Below are 17835 nucleotides of genomic sequence, written 5' to 3' on the forward strand. Positions count from 1 at the left end.
TCCTAGGGTTATTCATTCTGGAGACTCTAGTATGCACTGCAAGAAAACCTGCAGGACATCTACTGGAGTCCCCAATGGAGCCACTCTTCAATAACAAGTGCTACACGTTTCCAAAAACTCTAAATATCAGTGAAAAGTTTAGGATGGCAGCCATTTCGCCACCCAGGACAATTGGAGAATGGCAGATATTAGGGATCATTAACTCTGTCAAAGCTGTAGAAGACCGCAGTGAAGAATCACAGTTACAGAACCAAGAGTCACGGCCTTCTATTTTGGATGTTTGTACAACAAAGAGGATATACAATTAATCAAAGGGTCGAGGAACAGGTTTCTGCTTTAATACAAAAAAACTAACATAGAAACCTGTAAAGGTGTCCAAGTATAGTAATCCTTTTCATGTATATCTGGTTACAATTTAAAACTGAAGCTTTTTTAAACGTTTAAAAATCATAGATGAGGAGAGGTACATGTACAGCTTTCTCACATGGGTATAATTGCACAATGCTGGGGTTTGGGCTTCTAGCGAACCCATCACTCAAATAGTGAACAGAGTATCCAATAGGTAGTTTTTCAACCCTCTGACCTGCTCCCTCCCTCCCTCCTCCTTCCTTTTGGAGCCCTCAGAGTCAATGGTTTCTAGCTTTATGTTCATGCCTACCCATTGTTTAGTTCCCACATATGAATGAGAACATGCAGTATCTCATTTTTTGCCAGACACATTGGCTCACGCCTGTAATCCCAGGATTTGGGAGGCAGAAGTGGGCGGATCACTTGAGGTCAGGAGTTCCAGACAAGGCTGGCCAACATGGCAAAACCCTGTCTCTAACAAAACTACAAAAATTAGCCAGGGCGCGGCATGGTGACATGCACCTGCAGCCATAGCACTTTGGGAAGCTGAGGTGGGTGGATCACTTGAGGTCAGAAGTTGGAGACCAGCCTGGGCAACATGGTGAAACCCTGTCACTACTAAGAAATACAAACAGGCCAGGTGCTGTGGCTCACACCTGTAATCCCAGCACTTTGGGAGGCTGAGGTGGGCAGATCACGAGGTCAGGAGTTCGAGACCAGCCTGGCCAACATAGTGAAAACCCTTCTCTACTAAAAATACCAAAATTAGCCAGGCATGTGGTATACACCTGCAGTCCCAGCTACTAGAGAGGCTGAAGCAGGAGAAGCACTTGAACCCAGGAGGCGGAGCTTGTGGTGAGCCAAGATCCCACCACTGCACTCTAGCCTGGGCAACAGAGTGAGACTCTATCTCAAAAATTAAAAAAAAAAACAAAAGAAATACAAATAATTAGCCAGGTGTGATAGTGTGTGCCTATAGCAGCTACACAGGAGGCTGAGGCAAGAGAACTGCTTGAACCCAGAAGGTGGAGGTTGCAGTGAGCCGAGATTGCACCATAAACTTAATCAAATTGTTGTTCCAATGGCAGTTGCTACACTATAGGTGGTTGTGTCGCTTCAGCAACTGTAACATCCATGGGAACCTGATATATAATATTGGACAGGTGAATGTTTTATTTTCTTTCAGTAATTGTTACAAACAAGAGTTTGAGTTCAGCTAGGAAGGACAGCAATGTACTATGACCTCCTATTTCAAGCTTGTATCAACTCTCTAGGCTTACATCCTAAACGAGTCCTTAGGGACCTTGGCCACCATTCCCTTACACCAGATGTGACACCATTCTTTGAACTGATGACATTATGCTGACTGAACAGGAGGTACCAACTAATCCAGACACATTAGCAACACACTTGAAAGACATTATGTGTGAAATAATTCCCACACAAAATCAGGGGCCTTCTGAGAGAGATCCAAGATGGCTGATCACTAACAGCTTGGGATTGGAGCTCCTAGTGAAAGTGCAGAGAACGAGAGGACGCCACACTTTCAGATGAATTTTTGTCACTCACGGACCAGAAGACTCCCAGCAGAGGACCCCCACGGGTCACCAGTGTGACTCTTGCGGCCGGCGCGGCGGCTCTTGGTGCAGAGTAAACGGGACTGGTTCCCCTTCTGACCGACATTTGGAGCTCCAGGAAGGCAGAGTCGCCTATTACGACCTCAAGAAGGAAGCCAGACCAGAGTTTCCCGGGCAGAAGAGCACCATCAGTCTTAACGCCGCTGTTTTGGCTGGTGCAGTGGGTTGCTCAGATTCCGGCGCTGGGAATCAATAAATTGGACGTCCACTCAGAAACCTAATTAGAAAGGCGGTAATTGCAAAGATGACAGATGGATAAATTTATAACGAAGGGAAGAAACCAGCCTAAAAAGGCTGAGAATACCCAAAATCAGAATGCCTCTCCGTCTACAGGGGATTACAGTTCCTCATCAGCAATGGAACAAGACCTGAGGGAGAAAGACTGTGTTCCATTAACAGAAGTAGGCTTCAGAAGGTAGATGATAAGAAACTTCTGGGAGTTAAAAGAACTTGTTCATACCCAATGTAAAGAAACTAAGAACTTTGAAAACAGATTATGAAAAAATGCTAACAAGAATAGACAATATAGAGAGGACTATAAATGAATTAACAGAGTTGAAAAACACAACAAGAGAACTTCACAAAATATGCACAAGTTTTAATAGCCAAATTGACCAAGCAGAAGAAAGGATATCAGAGGTTGAAGACGAACTTAATGAAATAAAACGAGAAGACAAGAATAGAGAAAAAAAGGATAAAAAGGAATGAGCAAAGTCTTCAAGAAATATGGGACTATGTGAAAAGACCTTATCTACATTTGATAGGTGTACCTGAATCTGACAAAGAGAATGAATCCAAGCTGGAAAATACTCTTCAGAATATTATTCAGGAAAACTTTCCCAACCTAGGAAGGCAGGGCAATATTCAACTCCAGGTAATACAGAGAACACCACAAATATATTCCTCAAGAAGAGCAACCCCAAGGCACATAATCGTTAGATTCACCAGGGTTGAAATGAAGGAGAAAATACTAAGGGCAGCCATAGAGAAAGGTCAGGTTACCCACAAATGAAAGCCTAGCAGACTTACAGCAGATCTCTCAGCAGAAACCCTACAAGCCAGAAGAGAGTGGGGGCCAATATTCAACATCCTTAAAGGAAAGAACTTTCAGCCCAGAATTTCATATCCAGCCAAACTAAGCTTCACAACTGAAGGAAAAATAAATTTTTTTATGAACAAGCAAGTACTCAGATTTTATTACCACCAGGCCTGCTTTACAAGAGCTTCTGAAAGAAGCATTACACATAGAAAGGAACAACCAGTATTAGCCTTTCCAAAAATATACCAAAAAGTAAAGAGCATCAACATAATGAAGAATTTACATCAACAAATGGACAAAACAGCCAGCTAACATCAAATGGCAGTAATCCTAAATTTAAATCGACTAAATCCCCCAATCAAAAGATACAGCCAAAACCCAACGGTATGCTGCATCCAGACCCATTTCACATGCAAGGATACACAAAGATTCAAAACAAAGGGATGGAGAAAGATTTACCAACCAAATGAAGAGCAAAAATAAATGAATAATAAAAAGCAGGAGTTGCAATTCTCGCCTTTGATAAAATAGATTTTAAAGCAACAAAGATATAATGGTAAAAGGATCAATGTAACAAGAAGAGCTAACGATCCTAACTATATACGTACCCAATACAGGAACACCCAGACACATAAGACCTATAAAGAGACTTAGACTCCCTAGACTCCCACACAATAAAAGTAGGAGACTTCAACATCAATATTAGATAGATCAATAAGACAGAAAATTAATAAGGATATCCAAGACTTGAACACAGATCCGGAACAAGTAAACTTCATAAACATTTATAGAACTCTCCACTTTAAATACACAAAATATACAATTCTTATCCGTATCACATCACACCTACTCATAGGTTTAAAGAAAATACTGATCAGCCATTATTAAGCACAATTATTGGCATAAAAGAGGTTATCAATACCCATTTTTAGAATAAAACAACATTCCTGTTGCCTCCCTTTTTTTTCTTCCTCTCTGTCTTCCTCTCCTTCATTCCTATTTTTTCTTTCTTTCCTTCTCTCCTTCTTTCAAAAAAAAAAAAAAAAACCAGGGGCCTTCTAACTGAGTGAAATGTTTAATGATCTAGTAGGCCCACATGTCAAGATGGTGCTTATAAGGTCAACAGCAAGTTCCTACATCTTGACTTTCATACCACTAAATGAGCAAAGAAACGAGTTGCATAATAGATGCTTCTTTTAGCGCATACCTCAATGTTGTGCAGTACCGTGACCCACTGACAAGTGACTGAAACCCTGCTAGCATGGATTGGGCCCAGAAAAAGAGAAGCTTCCCTAATCCCGCAACGTGGTCTCACGTGGGGTTCCCCGTGACCAGTTGACTAGAAAAAAAAACAAAAACAAAACAAGTTATCCCCAATTTAGCAGCTTACAATAACACAAATATATAAGCAGTTCCATAGATCAGAAATCCAGGCGTCCTCGATTTGTTTCTCTGCTTAGCATCTCACAAAATCAAAGTATCAACCAGGCTGCTGACTGAAGACTCAGAGACAAACAAGCTTATTTGGGTTACTGGCAGGTCTAACTTCTTAAAGTTATAGAACTGAGGTAACCATATACTTGCGGTCTTTGCTGAGGCCACAGTAAGCTACCTGAGCCACTTCCATACCTCCTTAGGTGCACCCCTCTATCTTCTAAGCAGTCATGGTGCATCATGACTATGGTGGCTGAGATAGAGGTTGTTCATGGGCTTGGCAACATGAACTTTCATTTACCAGGTCCATGTTACTACAGTAACTGCTGACTATTCAACCTGCTAGCTGCCGAGACCAACGCTGATTCCCCAATATGGCACCATGTCCCAGACTGGTCAGTCAGCTTCCAGGTGGCACTGTGATTACTTGGGTCTGCTTCCACAATTGAAAGAGCATCACTTTGATGTTGCTCAAATAGACACTCTTCTGGATATGGATTTTCATTCCTATCCATGGTACTTCAAGAAAACCAACACTGTGGTAATAGGAAAGGCTGTACCCACCATCGTGGTATCCCACACTTTACCAGTTTTAAACATGAAACCCACTTTACAGGAAATGAATACGGCAATGGGATCATGCTCACGGATTTCACTCGTCTCCTGATGTTCTTTACCATCCTAAAGTGGCTGGCTCAATAGAACATTGGAGGATCTTTCAAAGCCTGAGTTGTAGTTGCAGCTTTGTGACAGGGCCTTGTGTGGCTTGGCTGACAATCTAGAAAGTGACAAAGCTGAATCCCAGCATCAAAGATATGGAACTCTTTCTCCCATAGTCACATCTATGACTTCAAGAATGAAGGAGGCAATATGCAGGCCTCTTCTCACTATTAATCCTGGGTATCTAGTAGCAAAATGTTGCCTCTTATGCTCAAGAAGCAAAATTTGCTGTAAAGAAGAAAACTTTTGGCTCTGCTGGACTAGAGGACATTTTACACACTGAGACATTATTTCAACATGGGAACCAAAAGTGATTCCATTGAAATGACAGCTGTGTCTGGCCAGGAGCAGTGGCTCACAACTGTAAACCCAGCACTTTGGGAGAACAAGGTGGGCAGATCACCTGAGGTCAGGAGTTGGAGACCAGCCTGCCGAACATGATGAAACCCCGTCTCTAATAAAAATACAAAAATTAGCCAGACGCAGTGGTGCAGGCCTGTAGTCCCAGCTACTTGGGAGGCTGAGGGTGAGAAAACACTTGAAACTGGGAGGCAGAGGCTGCCACGAGCTGGGATGGCGCCACTGAACTCCTGAACTCCAGCCTGGGTGATAGAGTGATATTCCATCTCAAAATCAAAAGAAAACAACAACAACAACAAATAAAAGTCGTGTCTGCAAGCTGACCACTTTGGACTGTTCATTCCTCTCAACCAAAAGACAAAGGAGGAGGTCCACTACTGGCTGGAGTGATGGAAACTGACAATCAAAGGGAGATGGGGTTCCTAATATACTAGGGGCTAAGAAAGAGCATGTCTTATATGTCTAGACAGCTTCTTAATTCTCCTGTGTTTTGTGATTAGAGTTAATGGAAAATTACAGCAACCCCATCCAGGCAGGACATCTAATGGTTCAGACTCTTCATAATGAAGGTTTGAGTCACCCTGCCAGGCCAGGCACCATGACCAGCTGACATGCTATCTCAAGGCAAAGGAAATGAAAAATGGGGAGTGAAAGAAGGCAGTTATAAATACCAGCTACCACAATGTGGGCTGCTACAGAAACCACGACTGTAATAGTATTTACTTAATGGGTTAATAATATCTGCCAGCACAGGTGGGAAAATCAACCAACGAACAAACAAGTTATCCTTTCAAATGAAATGCTTAGGGAAAAAGACCAACTTTTACTGACAGAAATTTCTTAGCCTCTGGGAGGCCATTTTATTCACTAACACATGCTAGGAGGCCTCAGCCATATCCTGCTCGATTGTAGAAAACAGCAATTTGATCCTCTTTCCTCCTCAATCATTAAAGAGATTATGCATTTAGGGTCTGATGTTCCTTCTTGGACAAGTAGCCACATGTCATTTCTTCCAGTTTCTTCTCAAGGTGCGGAATTAAGTGTCCGCTCATATACCTGAAAAGAAAGAGACGTGTCATTAACCAAAAGAGAGCCAAAGAACCTATGCTGTAGGAAGCACTGTGGGAGATAGAAGGATGAAGTAACAGTCAGCATGGAGACAGAAATGCACCTGCATGGTAAGGGGTAGTCTAGCCAGGCAATAACAAATGCTGGCGAGGGTGTGAAGAAAAGGGAAGCTTCATACACTCTTGTTGAGAATATAATTTACTATGACAACTATGAAGAACAGTTTGGAGGTTCCTCGAAAACCTGAACATGGAGCAATCATATGATCCAGTAATCCCACTGCTGGGTATACTCCCAGGAGAAAGGAAGTCAGTACACCACAGAGATATCTGCACTCCCGTGTTGGTTGCAGCCCCGTCCACAGTAGCCAAGCTTTGGAAGCAACCTATGTGTCCACCAACAGATGAATGGGTAAGGAAAACGCGGTACATATACACAAAGGAGTGCTGTTCGGCCATAAAAAAGAATGAGATTCAGTCATTTGCAACAACATGGATGGAACTGAAGGTCATTACGTTAAGTGGAATAAGCCAGGCACAAAAAGACAAACTTCGCATGTTCTCACTTATTGGTGGGAGCAAAAATTTTAAACAACTGAACTAACGGAGATAGAGAGTAGAATGACGGTTACCAGAGGCTGGGAAGGTTAGTGGGGTGGGGGGAAGTGCAGATGATTAATACGTACAAAAATGGCATGAGTAAGATGTAGTATTTGAAAGCATAACGGGGTAAATATAGTCAGTAATAATTCAATTGTACATTAGAAATAACAAGAGTATAATTGGATTATCTGTAACACAAAAGATAAATGCTTGAGGTGATAGATGCCCCATTTACCTTGCTGTGTTTATTACACGTTGTTGTCTGTATCACACTATGTCATATACCCCAGAAATATATGCATCTGCGATGTACCTACACACATTTTTTTTAAAAAAGAGGTAATCTAGCAAATACAAGGAGTGTCAATTGAGGGACAATGTCTACCTCAGACTATGGTGAGAAGGGAAGTCTCCATAGGCTTTGGAGAAGGAGTTAGATTCAGAAAACATTAACCTATGTAACTGTGGAGATAGCCGTAACTATAAGTGAAGGCCAGGGTTTGCGAAATTTGAGGCACGGGCTGTTCCCCCACGCTCATGCCCAGTACTGTGTTGAGCCCAAGTACTTAAAGAAATTGAGCAGTTCCTAGTTCTGCCCACCTGACTGCTTCCTTGATGATGGATTCAAAATAGCATCCCTTGACTTCTACAGGTGTTTGCAGTCCTTCAGGCAATTTGACTTTTTTTTTCACGTTCTGAAGATGTTAAAAAAATAAACTTCAGTATTATAAAGAAGAATAAAAGTGAATCTTGGTTAAACTATACCTCAGCAATCATGCTTCATAGGCTAAATGTTTTAAATGCTTAAATAAAGATGCCAGCTCATACAAAAACTAAATAAATAAACAAACACCTGCATGTACATAGGAATGAAACTCTTGTAAACAATAACCAAGAAAGAAAAGAAAAAGAGAAGTTGTACTATATTTTAGTCAAAGAACAGAAAAACCACTGTAAATTATATGCAATCTCAACTCTGGCAAAGAATGAGCCTCAGCAGATAACATGCACATCTTCTAAATTATAAAAAGAGAGACTTCGTGGAGTTTTTTTTTTTTGAAACAGACATTCTTATATTACTTACTTCTCCAAAGTAATGTAGAATTTCCTTCATTAATTTGCCTTCTGTTTCAGCATTAATATCTTTTTGGATTCTTGAAAAAGGGAGTATTTCTGTGACTTTTAGGTCATCTGCAGAGAAAGTGCTGGTAATGATGACTCCTACAAGTGCATTTCTACCAGGTTTCTGCATCAGCCCACCTTTGCTGAAGCCAGTGAAGTCATCAATCCGAGAATCCAGTTGGCTGGCTGGAATACCAACTCCTACCTTAAGCTCTGGCGGAACAAATTTTGACAAAAAGCCATCAGTTGGAGTTTCACCATGTTCTTTCCCCTCCACATAGACATCACGAACGACAGATCTGGAAACCAAACTGAGAAGTTGAGCTGTGGGATATGTGTGTTTCATCAGCCCTCTGGGTCCATCTATGTGTTCCTCAGTTTCTGGGTAATTATTTATTTCATAATTGGGAGGATGTACCGGGGGAAACCCCAGGCCTGACGAACTGAGGCCAGGACACATAATACAGTAAAACCACCACTTATTTTCTGGCCCTATGAATGCATATGGAAACCAAGTAAGACAGTACAACTCTAACAAACATTCACAGGTCCCTGGCACTCATGGGTTAGTGTCAGCTTGTTATGCTTTACTAGGTGAAAGCAGCACGTCTCATTTGACATCATGACTTCTCAAATTGACATACAACCCACCGTGCTTTACTGAGCTGGAAGCCAGACAACTTGGATACACCTCAACCTGCCTCCTCTCTACATCAAATATGTTCTGAGAAAATAGAGGCAGCCATTAGTGCTGAAAGTTCTATATGCACTCCATCACCAAAAATCCATTTTAGTGTATGATCTTCCTCATCCTTCTTTCTTTGTCTCAAAAACGTTACGTTCTTTTCACTCCAGATCTGTCACCTCTTTCATTTATTCATCGTCTGTGGTAGGCAGCATGCCAGAAGCTGGGGATCAGCAGTAAACTACCAGAGAGCAACATTTCCTGCTCTTGTGGAGCTCACATCCTCATGTGGCAGTCAGACAGTACGTGCCCAATGAGCGAAGGAAATTAACAGCATTGGGCTGATGGTGGGGAGGCCGTCCACAGGCTTGTGGGAGACAGCGGCAGAGGGAGCCACAGGGGCTATTACTGGTTGGGCAGGGCCTTCTGAGGAGGTGGCCTTGTGCAGCGATTGGAGGAAGAAGTGGGGCAGCCTGTGCAGAGGCAGAAGGGGATTTCCAGGCTGCAGTGAGGCCAAGGGTAGGGGCTGGAGTGGGGATAGACTGGGCACTATGGGGTGAAGGACAGAAACAGAGAGAGCCAGGGGATGGATGGGACCCGTGTTAGCAGAGGGTGACGGAGGTCAGGCCACCTAGAGCCTCGTAGACCAAAGCTGGTTTACAGTCTGTTCTGAGTGCTTAGGGGTGTTGAGGATAGGTTTTCAGGAGCGACACGACATGATGTCATTAACATGCCAACACGATGACCTGGCTGCAGGGTTGGAGGGTGTGTGTTAGATGGGGGCAATAATGGGAAACATGGAGATGTCACTGTAGCTCAGTGACTGACCATGGCACAGTGGATAAAAAGGAGAGAGAGAAATTCTGGGATTCAGAAATTTTTACAGGATTTACAGAAGAGAAGAAAAATAAACGTAGAAAAACAGAGTGATGGGGTGCAGTAGCTCATGCCTGTAATCCCAGCACTTTGGGAGGTCGAGGTGGGTAGATCACCTGAGGTGAGGAATCTGAGATCAGTCTGGCTGCCATGGCGAAACCCCATCTTTACTAAAAATATAAGAATTGGCTGGGCATGGTGGCTGGTGCCTATAACCCCAGCTACCCGAGAGGCTCAGACTGGTGAATAGTTGAACCCCAGAGACGGAGGTTGCAGTGACCCAGGATGGTGCCACTGCACTCCAGCCTGGCCTACAAGAAAGAAACTCCATCTGAAAACAAAAAAGGTCGGGATTCACCAATAAGGACAATACATTTTAAAAGAAGATTGTGGAAAACGGAAATCCTAGAAGCTTTCCATGAAGAAGCAGTGAACAACTCTCAAACGCTGCTGAGAAATTAATGGCAACGTCGGCCAAGACTGTTGATCTTGACAAGCACAGTTTCAGTGGAGGGGAAGAGGCAGGAGACTGACTGCACTGGATACAGCATGAAGAGGAGGTGAGGACAGGCTTATTTACTCTTTTCTTTAGACGTGGCAGAGCCTCCAATAAGGCCATCTCCTATTCCTCGTTTCCTTACCAACAGGGCCATCTTCTGCCTTTTCTGGGATGAAGAACTCTCACATTCCCTGGGATGTTTAAATGCATTTTGAGGTTTTGCAGCAACCTTCTCTTCTTTAATCCGTGATTGTGTCCTGAAAAACATCAATGAACATTTTCCATTCATGACAAATATCTAACAATCAGAAAATGACAAACAGTCTGCATATATCAATACAATCAAGAACTTCAATCATTAGTTTGACTTTTAATAATGAGCCAAGATTTACCGAGTCTCAACAAACACTCTGTTTTCAGGAAAAGAAACCTAATTTTGATGCGTGCTAAGAAGAAAGAAAGAAAGAAAGAAAGAAAGAAAGAAAGAAAGAAAGAGAGAGAGAGAGAGAGAGAGAGAGAGAGAGAGAGAGAGAGAAAGAAAGAAGGAAGGAAGGAAGGAAGGAAGGAAGGAAGGAAGGAAGGAAGGAAGGAAGGAAAGAAAGAAAGAAAGAAAGAAAGAAAGAAAGAAAGAAGAAAGAGAAAGAAAGAAAACTACAGACCAATATCCATGATGAACATTGATGCAAAAATGTTCAATAAAATACTGGCAAACCGAATCCAAAAGCACATCTAAAAGCTTATCCGCTATCATCAAGTAAACTTCATCCCGGGATGCAAGGCTGGTTCAACATAGGCAAATTTATAAATGTAATTCACCACATAAACAGAACCAAAAATAAAAACCACATGATTATCTCAATAGATGCAGAGAAGGGCTTTGACAAAATTCAACAGCCCTTTATGCTAAAGACTCTCAATAAACTAGGTATCGAAGGAACACACCTCAAAAGCCATATAGGAGAAACCCACAGCCAATATCATACTGAATGAGCAAAAACTAGAAGCATTCACTTTAAAAACTGGCACTAGACAAGGATGCCTTCTCTCACCACTCCTATTCAATATAGTATTGGAAGTTCTAGCCAGAGAAATTAGGCAAGAAAAAGAAATAAAGGGCATTCAATTAAGAAAAGAAGAAGTCAAATTGTCCCACTTGCAGACAACATGATCGTATATTTAGAAGAACTCATCATCTCAGCCCAAAACCTCCTTAGGCTGATAAGCAACTTCGGCAAAGTCTCAGGATACGAAATCAATGTGCAGAAATCACAAGCATTCCTATACACCAATAACAGACAAATAGAGAGCCAAATCATGAGTGAACTCCCATTTACAGTTGCTACATAGAGAATAAAATACCTAGGAATACAACTAACAAAGTATGTAAAAGATCTATTCAAGGTGAACTACAAACCAAATCAAGGAAATAAGAGAGGACACAAACAGCTGGGAAAACATTCTATGCTCATGGTTAGGAAGAATCAATATTGTGAAAATGGCCATACTGCCCAAAGTAATGTATAGATTCAATGCTATCCCCATCAAGCTACCACTGATCTTCTTCACACAACTGGGAAAAACCACTTTAAACTTCATATGGAATCAAAAGAGAGCTTGCACAGCCAAGACAATCCCAAGCAAAAAGAACAAAGCTGAAGGCATCATGCTACCTGACTTCAAACCATACTGGCAAGGCTACAGTAATCAAACAGCATGGTACTGGTACCAAAACAGAGATTCAGACCAATAGAACAGAACAGAGGCCTTGGAAGCAACACCACACATCTACAATCATCTGATCTCTGATGAACCAGACAAAAACAAGCAATGGGGAAATGATTCCCTGTTTAATAAATGGTGTTGGGAAAACTGTTGGGAAATTCCATTCTATTACAAGCGAGCCATATGCAGGAAGCTGAAACCTTTCTTACACCTTATACAAAAATTAACCCCAGCTGGATTAAAGGTTTAAACATAAGAACTAACACCCTAAAAACCCTAGAAGAAAACCTAGGCAACACCATTCAGGACATAGGCACAGCAAGGACTTCATGACTAAAACACCAAAAGCAATGGCAACAAAAGCCAAAATAGACACATGGGATCCAATTAAACTTAAGAGTTTCTGCACACGAAAAGAAACAATCATCACAGTAAAGCGGCAACCAACAGAATGGGAAAAATGTTTGCAATCTACCTGTCAGACAAAGGGCTAATATCCAGAATCTACAAAGAACTAAAGGAGATTTACAAGAAAAAACAAACAAACAAACAAACAAACCAACCCATTCAAAAGTGGGCAAAGGATATGAACAGATAGTTTTCAAAAGAAGGCAAATATGCGGCCCACAAACATATGAAAAAATGCTCATCATCACTGGTCATTAGAGAAATGCAAATCAAAACCACATTGAGATACCATCTTACACCAGTTAGAATGGCAATCATTTAAAAATCTGTGGACAACAGATGCCAGAGAGGAAGTGGAGAAAAAGGAACACTTTTGTACTGTTGGTGGGAGTGTAAATTAGTTCAAACATTATGGAAGACATTGTGGCGATTCCTCAAGGACCTAGAAATAGAAATTCCATTTTGACCCAGCAATGCCATTACTGGGTATATACCCAAAGGATTATAAATCATTCTATCATAAAGACACACCCACACGTATGTTCATTGTGGTGCTGTTTACAATAGCAAAGACCTGGAACCAACCCAAATGCCCATCCATGATAGACTGGACAAAAAAAAAAAAAAAAGTAGCACATATACACCATCGAATACTATGCAGCCATAAAAAACGACGAGTTTGTGTCCTTTTTAAGAGACATGGATGAATCTAGAAACCGTAATTTTCAGCAAACTGACCCAAGAACAGAAAACCAAACACCGCATGTTTTCACTCACAGGTGGGTGATGAACAATGAGCACACTTGGGCACAGGGAAGGGAACAACACTCACAGGGCTAGGTGGGGGAGTGGAGGGGAGCAGCGGGACAGCGAAGGGGGAGGGGTGGATGGGGAAGGATAACACCGGGAGAAATGCTGATCTAGGTGACATGGGGGGCGGAGGGATGGAGACAGGAAACCATCATGGCATATATATACCTATGCAACTATCCTGCAGGATGCATGATGTGCACATGTACCCCAGAGCCCAAATGCAATTTAAAAAAAAGAAAGAAAAAGAAGAAGAAAAATGGTACAACCAGAATCAATCAGAATGCTTTCAGAATAAGCAGCTCTCATCAAACAAAAGTAGATAAAAATGTTATTACCTCTTTGAAGATGGATAAACTAATCTGTATCAACACTTGCTAGGAAAAATAATTCCTTTTCTTTGTCCTCATTCTAGGAGATTGATACAAATCTGATAATATTTGACAAGGACATCAGAAGAAAGAAAAACTACAAGATCAAGCCAAAACTACAAGCTAAGATCACCCCTGAACCCAGACTCCCAAATTCTAAACTAAAGGTTAGCAAATAAAATACAATAGTGCTTAAAAAGAACTCCATCAGCCATGGTGGAGTATACTGTATAAAGACAAGAATGATTTAACATTTGAAAATCAATAAATGTAATGCACCACATTAAAAACAACAAAAATACAGGGAAACACCACATGATCATTATTATAGATGGGTCACTGTTTAAAATGTATTCATGATAAAAACTATCAGCCTCTTAGAAAAAAAAGGTAAGCATATTTTGGTAAGCATATGCATACACACAAAAAATAGTAAATGCCATACTTCATAGTGAAGTATCAGGATTTTCTTCCTGAGTTTGAAAACAAGACAAATGTGTCCACTATCCGTTAAACAATTTACTGGAGGTTCTAAAAAGTGCAGTAACATCAGGAAAATATGAATCGGTTTAAAATCTTAAAAGAAAGAAAACTGTCATTATTTAGAGATGACATTGTTCTGTACCTAGAAAATGTAAAAGTATAAAATCATTATGGTTAATAAGCAAATTTACTCAAGTCACTGGATATAATAAAAATCAATGATATTTCTTTATAGTTAATAGCAACAAATAATTAGAATATAAAATTTCAAATGTCGTTAAAACAGTAAAAAAATTGAATACTTAGAAATAAATCTAATCAGAATGTGCTAGAGCAGTACACAAAAATTATAACACATCTCTGAGAGAAATTCAAGACTGCAGTATATGGACAAAAATATTCTTTCCATGGAATGAAAAGACAGTATTAAGAGGCATTATTGTTAACTCTTTCAGAATGACATAGCAATCATATTTAAAATTCTACCATATTTACAAAAAGTTTTTCTAAAAATCGACAAACAGATAATTGTCTGAAGCATATGCAAATTAAAGATTTGGGAAAGCTGGCCGGAGGCGGTGACTCACGCCTGTAATCTCAGCACTTTGCGGGGCTGAGGTGTAGAGATCTAGAGATCACAAGATCCAGAAATCAAGACCATCCTGACCAACATGGTGATACCCCATCTCTACTAAAAATACCAAATTAGCTGGATGTGGTGGTGCGTGCCTGTAGTCCCAGCTACTCTGGAGGCTGAGACCTGAGAATCAATGGAACCAGGGAGGCGGAGGTCACAGTGAGCTGAGATTGTGCCACTGCACTCCAGCCTGGCAACAGAGTGAGACTCTGTCTCAAAATATATATATTTGGGAAACCTAAGACAATATTTAAGAAAAAGAACTAAGTTTGTAGACATACACTACTAAACATGAGATTTACTATAAGGGTAGAGTAATGAAAACAGTATGGTATTGGTGCAATGACAGACAAATACACTAAAGGTAGAGGACATGGAGGCCAGAAAGAATCTGGAAATGGAAAACAGCTAGATTTACCACAGAAGAGCTCCTGTAAAACACTGTGGAAAGACTAGTGCTTTTAAAAAATGCACTTCATAAATGCAGGGAAAATACAAACTTGGACTCTTACCCCATCCCACTCCAGAAACGTTACTAAAGATGGATAGTAAATCCAGTAGAAAACATAAGATATTAGTGTTACAGCTTTAGAATAGGCCAAGGTATTTTTGATTAGGATAAAAAGGCACTAATGATAAAGAATACATTGTTTAATTAGACATAACTAAATGTAAAACTTGTATTCCTCAAAAGACAGTCTTAGGAGAGTGAAAAAGCAAAGCATATCTGTAGATTACATATTATATACTATATAGTCTAGGTTATATATAAAAATATACATTAATCATATATATGTATATATCTGACCAAAAAAATGAGTGAAATCCAGAATATAACCAGAACTACAAATCAATTTTAAAAAACAAACATTGCAATAAAATGTGCAGAAAACAGCTGAGTACTCATTCATAAGAGTCATACTCAAATATGACTTTAATCATCACATAAAATATACCCAGGCTATGACTGTACTCCATTCCATGAAAATTTATTTGAGATGAATGGGAGATCTAAAAGACAGCTTAGAATATTATCATCATGGCATTGGGCGAAGCAAAGATTATTCTTAAAATAATAGGAAGCACCAGCCCTAAACAAGAAACTGATTAATGAAATTAAGAGAATCTGTTCATCTAAAACACAATATTGAGATAGTGTAAAAGCAAAACAGATTTGTAGAAGATACTAAAATTGTGTGTGTATTTTAATACATGTACATATATGCCTGTGTGTATGTGTCTAACTGAAACCCAGAACTTATATGTAAACCATGAATCCATTTTTAAAATACAAGTATCTCGATAAAATTTGGAGGAAAAGAGCTGAAAAGGGATTTCGTAAAAGACATATTTAAATGGCGAATAAACACATTTAAAAAGTGCTCTAAAAATAATCAATAAATAGCTGGGCACAGTGGCTCATACCTATAATCCCGGCACCTTGGGAGGCTGATGCAGGCAGAGGCCACTTGAGCCCAAGGGTTCGAGACCAGCCTGGGCAACTTGGCGAAACGCCGTCTCTACCAAAAAATACAAAGATTAGCCAGAATTGGCGGCATGCACTTATAGTCCCAGCTACTCGGGAGGCTGAGGCATGAGAATCGATCAAGCCTGGGAGGTCGAGGTTGCAGTGAGCCGAGATGGTGCCACTGCACTGCAGCCTGGGTAACAGAGCAAGACCTCGTCTCAAAAAACAATCAAAACTCAATAAATAAACCCTTAAAAAAAAAACAGGTCCTCAATCTCATTAATCAGCCCCAAACTGCAAATGCAGACATAAGGAGAGATCACTGCACACCCATCAGAGTGGCTGAAATGAAAGACTAATTGCACACCCAGTGTGTGCATCTGGAACCTTCAAACATTTCTGGAAGGAAATGTTTCCTAGACTGACACCCGATGGGTACGGCTGAAAGGTCAGATAGTTCCCGGGGAAAGAGCTCCTTCACGACTGAGAACCAACGGAGGAAAAGCACCCCAACCCGGGGCCAGATAGAGCTCCCAAGGTCAGGTGGCCTCCCTCATGGCTGACACAGAGCGCTGAGAGTCCCACCATAGGCTTAGAGAATCCAAGAAACAGCACCCCACTCCCTCGCAGCACTGGGAGACAGCACCCACAGATAATAATTTTAAAACCCAGCACCAAGAGAAAGCATCCGATAGGCGTCCCAATCGGGGATAAACAGATCCAAAGAAAAGCCAACACATCCTAGCTGAGAGTGAGCAACGTCCAAGGCCAAATGTGCCCCACGGCTGACATCAGCACCCAGCGAAGAGTCCCTCGTGGGCTGAGATAAACCCCGCGACAGAGAGTGAAGTGATCATGTGTCCGCAGGACAGCCACCCTCACCCCAGCCCCGAACACAGACAGAGTCCCTAAGGCAGAGTCTCCCAGCAGGGTCGTGGCCAAGCGGGGAAGAAACACCGCCGCACCCGAAGGTGACACAGGCGACCAATGTAGGGTCCCCACCCCTGGGTTCAGTCATTGCACAGGAAAAGTTCATCGCATCACTAAGAGGGAGTCCCCAAGAAAAGCTCCCCAGCCCCACAACATAACCGAGACGGGGTGTCCAAGGAAAAGACTCCCCGACAGCTGACACACGCGCCCATGGTAGTGTCCACACAGCGAAGCCGTACCACTCACCGGACAAAGAACACGCCAGAAAAGAAGCTTTCCTAGGAAAAAGGACACATTCTGGGGAGAAATTAAAGCATCCAGGGAAAAACTGCCCACTTACGTAGTCGTGAAGTCTTGACCTTGCCAGAGGAGCTGCGGCTGCACTTCCCAAAATGGCAGAGAAGTTGTGGCGCCTCCCCACTGCTGGAACTTTCTAGAAACTTGCTCTCTGGGAGTTATGGGAAGTGTGCCCCGGATGCCTGTGAGTGATGCTCATTGGGAGGCGTCCCACCAGAAGCACCAATCTGGTAAGGCTCAAGGGAGGCAGAAGGCAGGGAAGCTGCCGGCCACCGCGGGCCCCGCCCCAGCCGAACACTGGGAGCCTGTTGGGGGGGCC

General features: G+C 41.6%; 1 protein-coding gene across 1 annotated transcript; it reads right to left on the reverse strand.

Annotated features, from left to right (window-relative positions):
* Positions 1–4044: 4044 nt before the first annotated feature.
* On the reverse strand, positions 4045–17815 carry LOC128930694 (cancer/testis antigen family 45 member A6-like). Its single transcript, XM_054251336.2, has 5 exons — positions 17560–17815; positions 10472–10647; positions 8293–8543; positions 7809–7903; positions 4045–6594 (listed from the first exon to the last, which is right to left on the reverse strand). The coding sequence occupies exons 2-5, from the start codon at positions 10542–10544 to the stop codon at positions 6495–6497; spliced, it is 519 nt and encodes a 172-aa protein (XP_054107311.2). The 5' UTR covers positions 10545–10647; positions 17560–17815; the 3' UTR covers positions 4045–6494.
* Between the last annotated feature and the right edge of the window lie 20 nt (positions 17816–17835).

Source organism: Callithrix jacchus, chromosome X (genome assembly GCF_049354715.1).
Source record: "Callithrix jacchus isolate 240 chromosome X, calJac240_pri, whole genome shotgun sequence".
NCBI classification, from domain to species: Eukaryota; Metazoa; Chordata; class Mammalia; order Primates; family Cebidae; genus Callithrix; species Callithrix jacchus.